Source organism: Pterocles gutturalis, unplaced genomic scaffold, assembly GCF_000699245.1.
Source record: "Pterocles gutturalis isolate BGI_N339 unplaced genomic scaffold, ASM69924v1 scaffold42480, whole genome shotgun sequence".
Taxonomy (NCBI): domain Eukaryota; kingdom Metazoa; phylum Chordata; class Aves; order Pterocliformes; family Pteroclidae; genus Pterocles; species Pterocles gutturalis.
Genome location: NW_010139758.1, coordinates 1 through 9,498, shown reverse-complemented (window position 1 = coordinate 9,498; position 9,498 = coordinate 1). Strand labels below are relative to the sequence as shown.

At 44.3% G+C, this 9,498-nt stretch overlaps 2 protein-coding genes across 2 annotated transcripts; one reads left to right on the top strand and one right to left on the bottom strand.

Annotated features, from left to right (window-relative positions):
* Nucleotides 1-122: 122 nt before the first annotated feature.
* On the top strand, nt 123-1,770 carry PTPMT1 (protein tyrosine phosphatase, mitochondrial 1; the record flags this gene model as incomplete). Its single annotated transcript, XM_010083429.1, has 2 exons — nt 123-314; nt 1,639-1,770. Coding segments are annotated over 2 exons (324 nt in total), but the record flags the coding sequence as incomplete, so codon positions are not given.
* A 626-nt stretch (nt 1,771-2,396) lies between these two features.
* KBTBD4 (kelch repeat and BTB (POZ) domain containing 4) lies at nt 2,397-7,465 on the bottom strand. Its single transcript, XM_010083428.1, has 3 exons — nt 6,775-7,465; nt 4,639-4,745; nt 2,397-4,067 (listed from the first exon to the last, which is right to left on the bottom strand). The coding sequence occupies exons 1-3, from the start codon at nt 7,364-7,366 to the stop codon at nt 3,207-3,209; spliced, it is 1,560 nt and encodes a 519-aa protein (XP_010081730.1). The 5' UTR covers nt 7,367-7,465; the 3' UTR covers nt 2,397-3,206.
* Nucleotides 7,466-9,498: the final 2,033 nt, after the last annotated feature.

Here is a 9,498-nt window from a genome sequence, read left to right as displayed (position 1 = left end):
GTCCTATTGCTACAGGCCCTGTTAAATAGAATTTCACAACTGTCTCAACAGGTTCTGGGTTTTCTTTCTGTAAAAAAAAAACCCAAAAAGTTAACTGATCGAATCTTCTATGTCCGTTTCAGGAATGGGAGGCAATGGGAGTGGAACAACTGCGTCTCGGCACCGTAGATCTAACTGGAGTCCCCACCTTGGAAAACCTGCACAAGGGTGTTGAATTCATACTGAAACACCGAGCGTGCGGTCACAGTGTCTATGTGCACTGCAAGGCAGGACGCTCCCGCAGTGCCACCATGGTGGCAGCGTATCTAATTCGTGTAAGAAGGGTTCTGTACTAAGTGGGGTTTGTTTTCATAGTCTGGGCAATCACAGCCAACCTTTACAATTTCCTTTTGCTCAGGAAGGCTGAGCATGTGCAGGTACATTAATATTCCATGATTTTACAGAGTTTGGACTGGAGATCCATTTGAAGACAGGTAGGTAGCTAGGCCCCAAACTGACATTGCTGCTTTGTAGAACCTGGCAGATGAAAGCTAAATGAACAAGTGAAACTTAATGTTTGCTGAACAAGCTTTCTTTGATAATCTAGTTTATCTTTGCACACCTTGTTCATCTACAGTTATGGTACTGTCAAGATAAAACTTCCTGTCAGTGAGAGAGTGGTGAAGCTGCACAGTAGCTGCCATTTTAAGAGGTGTTTTCATTCCTCTGTCCAGTCTGCCTCTGCCACCTCAGGTATTAGCACAGGCACACACCAAGATGTTCTGATTTTACGGGAAAGAGAAACTATTTTTGCAACAGAGCTTTGAAACACATGGTCTGATAGTATCTGTTGCTGGTTCTGGCAAATCAGTCCAGCTTTAGGAAGCTGCTCAGTTTTCTGGGCCATTAATATGGTAAGTTCTCAATAGGTTCTGTCTGAATTATTCTGCTGTTCTTAGTTCTTTTTATGGAGGAACAGATTGAGATGGGAATAACACCCAGGGAGGGTAGGTTCACTGAGCGTTTAAACATCCATTTTTGTTGTTCAGATGTTGTTCCTCGATTAACTGAAATGGTGAGCTTTTCTAAGGTTTTCAATAAATACAATTCAGGATCAAGAAAAGTAACTTTAGTTTTCTGAGTTCCTCTACAGACCCAACTGGGTAAGCCAGCCCTAAGAACAAAATCCCACCTGTGGCTTCTTACGTTGGTGTCACTAAGTGCTGCCTGGAAAGTTTTCCCTCAGTGCTGAAGTGCTATGGGAGTACTAGTAAAGTTTAAAAAAAAGAAAAAAAAAAAGCAAGCTGCTCTTTTGCTCTGGTCTGGTATGACTAGGACAAGAAAACCATTCACAACATTATGGAAGCATGAGACAGAAAATAAAGATCCCAGGCAGCAAGCATCCCTCTTTAAACTGAGGGACTCATTTAATGAACTTACATTGACATTCAGGCCCCTCTGAGAGCAACATGAAGAGGCAAAGCAGCAAGTTTTCTAGCAACTCTGCTTGGACAGAGTTAACTTTCGTTCAGCTGGGGCAGATTTTCTTTCTGTGAAACCAGGACACAGCTCTGATGTTGCCTGTAGCCTCTGGGAAGGCTCCACTAAGTGGTGCATGGATGGAATGAATTTTCACGTGAAGGGTTTCTGCCTTTTCAGCTGCATCACTGGAGCCCTCAGGAAGCAATAGAGGCTATTGCCAAGATCCGTCCCCACATCCTCATTCGACACAAGCAAGTCCAGGTCCTGGAGACATTTCACAGGAACATGATTGCTGGGACAACTGCATAGTGTCAGTAAGAACTATCAGAATCTCTGTCTTGACTGCTTTAAAAAAACCTTACATTTTAATTATCTAATGAAGGCTTAAGCGTTGTACTTCTTGACCATGAATAAAGAAGTTTTTACATAAATTACAGTAAAGAGGAGGTTGGGCTGTTATGTGGGAATAAAGAACTGGTGGTTAGCAAAAATGTCAACTGACCTTCAGGTTAGAATGGTTGTGGACAAGTGCAGCAGCACTGCAGAAAGCCCTACTGCAAGTGTGAGAAGCAGCAGGTTCAAAGCACCATGTAGTGGAAAACAGACAAAACCTGAAGGTCAGTAGAATGTAAAAACAAAACTGAGATGATGTAATCCTGGGGGATGAATTGGGAGCTGGCACGCAGGACAGTAGCATTTGCTCTCGGCAATGCTCCCGTTCAGCAAACCGGAGTGTGTTTGGTGTGTTTCAGCACACCGTGCCGATCCCAGCGGGATGGAGATTGGCGCTGTTTCATTAAAGTTTTCTTTCCTTATGGCTAATATCTTAGTTCTCTTGGAGTCCCAGTTTTTTTCTCCCACACACGTCATCAGTGCTGAGCCGAGGTGCAATCCACCAGAAGTTCTAGAATATTTGCACCAAAGGAAAGGAAAACTTTGTCTCAGCAGAGACTTTATTCAGGTTCTTACCCAAAGGGTTACAGTGCCAACAGAGAGGGGCAGGAGGAAGTGGTCTTAGTTCCATCTTTCACCAACGCTATGTTATGATTATAGGTGGGGATTCCCTGTACAGTAAAAGGAAGCCAATGCTCATAAAAACAACCTCCCTCTTTATGCTAGGTGATGACAGAGCAGCAAGCAAGTTCCCAGTCTGTTACCAGTCCTCTAGGAGAAGTGCTGAATAGCGCAACCTACTAAAGGTCTTGGGGTCAGCTCTGGAATCTGTCTGCTGTCAATATTTCTGCCAGTCCTTCCTTTTGCAGTAGGGACACGGGAATGTTTAAACGGGGACATTCCTGGAGGACACAGTGCACATCTAGCTCTGTGACTGACACGGCAGCAACACACAGTCTCCCAGGCAGCTGAAACTAGCAGTCTGGGCCAAGGAGGACATTGTCCATATGCTATAGGATTTGTTATTTGCAGATTGGTTCCAGGCTAAAAAAGTCATTTGCTGCAGTTTGGGCCTCAAACACAAGCAGCTTATCATCAAGGGATCAAGGTAATAGCATTTAGTCCATCTGAAATCTAAGATGCAGCAGTTCATCTCGACCAGTGCTATGTAAAAGAACAGGCCCACAGCCTGAAAGCCCATACTTCCTCTGCACAGGTATAGAGGATGGGGTCTTACTGGACCTTGTGAGGTCATAGTAATTGGGGCGGGTACTGAGGGGGGTGGGTGCCTCTGAGCCACGCAGCAGAACATTGTTGCTGCCCTTTCTATCATAGGACCGGTTTTTCCCCGCTTAGGCCAGGACAAACTGCAGGTTAGTGAGCAGCACCTTGATGCCACTTGTGACTGTTACAACAGAGGTGGCTGGGTTCAGTTTAAAAGTATTTGCATCACCCTTTTTATAGCGGTCGCGAAAGACATAGATGCTGCCATTGCAGCTGGCGATTTTCCAGAGGGATGGTACCGAGCTCCAGGCGTCTGGCAGGCACAGCCGCGTGAAGCTATCCAGGAGGGGATTATAGCACAGCAGCGAATCCCCCTCGGCTACAATGAACACCACATCCTTGTGTACGGCAGCATGCATGCGCCCTGCAAAAGGCAGAACGTATGGCTTCACGTGGCACTTCTCTGTGTTGGTATCGTAACACTGAATTAGCCGAGAGGGCTTGGTGAAGAAGTCCAAGTCATTTTCCTCCCCACCCAGCAGGTAAATGACACCATTAAGATTTACACCTGCAGCTCCAGAGACTGCCACTTCCAACTGGCTGGTCTCTGTCCAGACATTGTCTCGTACTCTGTAATATATGACAGCGTTAGAGAGAGTGTCCTGCAGAGTTTTCCCCCCCAGTGAATAAATGGCATCCTTGCTTGGCACAGAGACAAGGGTGTGCTGGAGCCGGTCACGGGGCAGAGGGGCACACCATTCCCAGTCTATAGTCGCGTTGTTGCATTTCCACATGCGTCGTGGAATGGAGCCACCGACGACATATAGGTCACTCCCATGTTTGCAGGCTGCGGTGATCTGGTGACACAGGCTGTTCTGGCCGCTCACGCTTATGGAGTCGTCATCAGCACAATGCAGAGAGACAGCCAGTGAATGTGTACGTGACGACTCCTTTCCAATCAGGTAGATGTGAACGTTTTCTCCAATCACCTGAGAGAAAGGAGGAGTGTGTCAGCAGAAGTGCACCTGTTTACACCGACATCAGTGATGCCCAAGACTGAATTTTGCAGCTTAGGGCCCACCCGTGGGCCTGGGGTGTGTGACATACTTCCCAAGTCCTGCCACCCTACAGCTTTCAGAGCCTCAAAGCCTTTTCAAGATAACCAGTCGTATCAAAATAGCAACTGACTTCACTGGAACCCGCGTGTCTGCGATTTAGGTTAAGGGCTGGTCACATCACTGGTGGAGTAGAGTTATCATACGGGGAATGCCAAACTCAGCTTTCTGAATGGTCTCTTTCGTAACTGAGCATCTGGTGAAATCAGTTAATTGTGGCATTGCTCCAGTCAGTAGTGAAAGCAGCCTCAGGTTAAATTAAAAAAGCTGTCAGTGGGGTTGCTATTTATGACAATGAGAGTATTCCTCATGCAAGCAGCATGAATTTCAATGGCATTTGTGTTTTGTGACTTTCAAGTCACACCTTCGAGCAGAATACCCTGCTTTGGGAAGTGCAAAACCAGCAAGTGCTACCCCACCCCTGGAACAGAAGGTCTTTTTATACCTTCAGGCTCGATCGCAGCGTCTCTGCGAAGCCCGCTCGCTCCTCCTTGTTGAAGTTGATCCAGGTTTCTATGGCAACTGTTGGATTCTGAGAACATGGAACGCCATCTGCGGTTTGGGGACAGAAAGGCATTTATGATAGCTAGACAAAGGTGTACGTACTCAGGAACATCCTTTTCCTGCGACTTCCTCCTCCCACTCCCACCACAAATCCTGCTTTCTAGAGAGGAAAAAAAGATACAGATGTTGATGGATTTTGGCAGGCGTGATCAGTGCTGACAGCCAGACATCTACATGAAATTAGTTTGGATCAATATCAGAAGACAGAGCTGCCAGATCTTAAGCCCTTTGGCTGAGTTTCAACAAAGGAACCTACATGCAAGAGAAAGAGGGCAGGAAAGGGAACTTAAATGCTTAGTGACAATGAAAATTTTTTTTTTTATTAAGCATTTAGGCAAAAAGATTCTTGTACTTGAGAATCTCAGCAGCTGCCTTTTTTTCTGGCTGCTCTTAGAAACCTATTTACCAAAAGTTATCTGCAGAAATTTTCCTTCCCTGAGCACTGTCAGACAGCTGACCCTCAAGACTGAACATCTGGTGTTGCTGCTATCCTCTTAACATTTGGAAATCCCCCATGAGCTACTACAGCTTTCCTTAGCAGTGTGACAGGAGGAAATACTCAACAGACTGCATCAGATTTCAGTTTGTTTCCAGACGTAATCGGAAGCTTTGGTTATGCTACAAACTACTGCATCACCGTCATCCGCACATCACCTGGAATATTTCAGGTATTTACTTCCAGTTTGAAAGCCAGCAATTATGCCTGTATTCCCTATGAAGGCTCTCTGATTTGGTAGTCTGTTCTCATGAAAAACCCTGAGTTCAGTGATGCTGAAGGCATCAGACAAATTCCAACACTTTTCTCTCCACTGGCAGGGAGGAGAAAAAGCGTGGAACAAAAGCAGGTATTTCAGGTCTGTTTATTACTCGAAGGGATTTCCATAAGCTGCTCATCACACGTAGTCATGAAATGGAAAAACTTTGATTTTGAAATGGGTTCTAGAGTGCAACAAAAGGTGAGCTTAGTAAATTACTATTTCATGGAACTAATTTTAATCCTTGCCACTAATAGCTTCCTCTCTTTAATTCTCCATTAACTGAACAAAGATGCAGGAATTACAGAAGAAAAAGATTTTCCCTACCACCAATAGAGTCTATTTCAGATTTTAAACCATTTTATGAGCTAAATTTCAGCATAAAGATTGATTGAGTAATGTGATTCTATATATGGAAATAGATGATGCATGGAAAAAAAAAGTTTTATTGAGCAATTATTTTAATTTAGAACCACAAACACTAAAGGTCATAGTCCTAAAACTGTGGTTTCTACATGGAATCCCTAGGAAGTTAAGGGTGATTGACCTCTGTAGCTTTATTCCATTATTTTAGGAATTTACTTTTTTTTTTTTTTTAATGGACAGATTTGCCAGCATTCCAAAGAAGCCAGTCACAGTAGGTTTATTGCTGTAACAGCATATCAAACACATGACACACAAAGTATAGTTATTATACTGTATTACTGAAGATGTTACAATGCCTCTACTTCAGTCAGCTGAGCGCCTAGCCTAAATAATCCTAACAATTATATACACTTGTTAATAACACTAGCAGAGTCTAAAAATACGGCTTGTGCTCCAGCCTTCTTACAAATGTTGAGTCATTGCATTCATATATTAAAATGATTATGAACTAAAGAAAAATAAAAGACTTTCATAAGAGGTTCATTTCTGGTAAGGCTTCTTTGTTTTAATGCAAACAAAATACAACAAATTGTTGAGTTACTAAGTTAAAAAACCTGTAATACTTATGACCTGTTGACTCAGGAACTGCTGGGAATTACCAGCATCCTCTGTGTCCCTTTTCTATAGCTTAGATGCTTCATGTCCAGTAACAATTAATAGGTTTTTTTCTGATTAAGTTATCTGGGATGTTTTGCTTTGCTTTGCTTAGCTAAGCCTCTGAACAGACAGTGATTACGACAGCTTGGATCCTTCCATCTGTTTTGCTCAATCCCAGATAGACTCTCTGAAAGTCTCTTTCTCCATCCACGTCCTGGCTAGTCTCAACAACTCCTTACCTGTAAGGATGTCTGTCAGGAGGCGGAGAGGCAGGTGTAGGAACTCCTCTGTGTCTTGCAGCTGAGACAAATGTGACTTTGCGCAGTGTTTGGCAGCGGTGTAGAGCTCCATGTCGCTGTGTTGATCTGCCAACCACATGACCTGCAGACAGTTCCTAACCTGCACCGTACGGGCCAGAAAACGGGAGCACTCTTCAAAAAGGGCAGTCAGCTGATACATGTCTGCCACTTCATAGGTTTCCTGCAACTCCTCTGCCCTCAGCTTTACAGTCCCGTGGTAAATATAGTCCACAAGGAGCTGAAAGACACTCTCGCTAACGTCCTGCAGCTCAATCACCCGGTTGTGGGCCTCCTTTAGGTTGGAAGTGAACATAGAACGAAAAAAGCAACTCTGAGCTGAGAGGACCAAACGGTGGAGCTGGAATTCCTTCCCTTCCACTGATATTGTAACATCAGCAAAGAGCTCATCCTCCAAGCACAATTTCATAATACCCTGGGCCACACGGCCTGAGTGGGAGCGGTCGGTGAAGGTGTAGTTCACAAAGTAGTTTTCCTCTGCAGAGGAACCTCCAGTCTCTTCTGACGAGTCCATGGTGCTGCACAGATCAGAGCTCCAGCAATCTGTAAAATCACAATAATTAAAAGGCTTTCTCTCTCCACTAACAAGAATACGCGGTACTTCAGGGTACAGGGAAAAAAAACATGTTGGTAAGAGATCAGCAGATTTCAGACTGAATATAAATAGCATAGCCAGAAACTTCTGATGGAGCTTCAGAATCTCAAACAACAAATGAGAAGTTGGCAAAATTAAAATTATAATATATACCAAACTTCCAGTACAGTGAGTATCACATCCCAGCAGAACTGGCAGATGGGCGTATCTTTTCACCACTCATTTCACTAACACAAAGAAATGAAGCAACAATTATTCAAGTGGAAAGTCCAGCAACTGCCCTAGGAAACTCATGAAGCCAAAAGAATGTGGCAGCTCCATAGCTGGACTAGATGGAAAAAGGATTACAGGACCAAACTAACAAAGAGCACGGACAGCAGTTCATATCATCGGGAGTTAATTACCATCCAAAACCAGTCTGTGCAGTGGTGTCAAGCAAGGTGAAATTGATTTTACCAAAATGATATGTGAGAAGTCTACCAAACATACCCACCAGTCCTTCAAGCTAACCAAACAAGATAACCGACGGTTATACTCAGTTTTTTAATGCGGCAGACACCTTCAGCAGGCAAAATAACCTGTCAGGTGTTGTTAGACACTGTTTCCCAAGTGGCAAGGAGAACTCAGCTTAAAAGATAACACCTCTTAGTAGGTACCAGAGATTGTTTGCAGAGCTCCAAGCAGTTTGTGGGTCGAAAAACTTCTGAACCAGAGAAGGACTGCTGCAGAGAAGACCTCTTTTTTAACATGGCTCTTGACAGCATTATCAGCAAATAGATGCCCGCCTGCATTCACTTTAAACTTATTTTTACCCATCAGCTACCAGCCACGGTGACTGATGTAACAAATTTCTTCAATTAATACTGAACGTGATTTCCAGTACAATGTTTCCCAAAGATGGGACTTTTCTCCAGGAGATTCATAGTTACTCTTCCATGCATTTTCTTACAATAACTCTGCTTGATGCAGGAGGGCTCCTAAGTTCTTTGCTCAAATTCTGTTCACAGGAAGTGAACAGCGTCTACATCCCTAATTCGCTGGACAAATCCATCCCATCCCTGATGATGGACTGCTTTAATTATACCCTTATTGTGATTTTACAATAGTTCTGGTCTGTCTGAAAAGTACCTACCTATACATTAGTCTGTAAGAGACTGAGGAATTGCAATTAGCACAGAATGCAGCGGTACTATTTTTCCAGCTTTACCAAGCACAAGCCTATAATGCTGTCCTGGTTTCAGCTGGGACAGATTAACTTTCTTCACAGTAGCTAGTGAGAAGCTGTGTTTTTGGGTTTGTGCTGAGAAGGCAGCTGATAACATACTCATGTTTATAGTTGCTGCCAGGACAGTCAAGGACTTTTCAGCGCCTCTGCTGTGCCAGTGTCTGCAGGGGCAGGAGAAGCTGGGAGGCAGCACAGCCGCAGGTACTAGCCCAGGATTTGACCTCAGGTTTAGGACTGAGATCCAAATTGGCCAGTGGTCTATTCCATATCATTCAAGTCATGCCCAGTATGTAGATGAGGATCTGTCTGGATGTTCTCTCTCTCTCAGGGTCATCTCTCCCTCTCTCAGTCAGTTGCCAGTCTCTCAGACTCTTGGGCTTTTATCTCCGTTCTGGGATTGTGGTTTGGGACTCTCTCTCTGCTCTGGGATCGTTAGCCAGGAACGGGCTGAGCCTTGGTCACTGGGTGGTGAGCAGTTTCACTGTGGATCACTCATTTGGATATTTGTATCTATTACTATTATTATCATCACTATTATTATTTCCAATATTATTGTAGTTTAGTTATTAAATTGTTCTTATCTCAACCCACGAGTCCCCTTTCCCTTTATCCCTTTAATTCTCTCCCCACCCCCAGGAAGGGGGATGGTGAGCATGCGGTGTTGAACTGTTTTGCTGCCAGCCAAGGTAAAACTACCACACCTGCAAACTGGCTCCCACTGCAGCTGAAGCTCCTGATCCTCACAGCCAAGATGCTCAGAAGCTGCAGCCCAGGATGCCCAAGTGACCACGCAGAGCACCGGGAGACAGATCACAGAATCACAGAA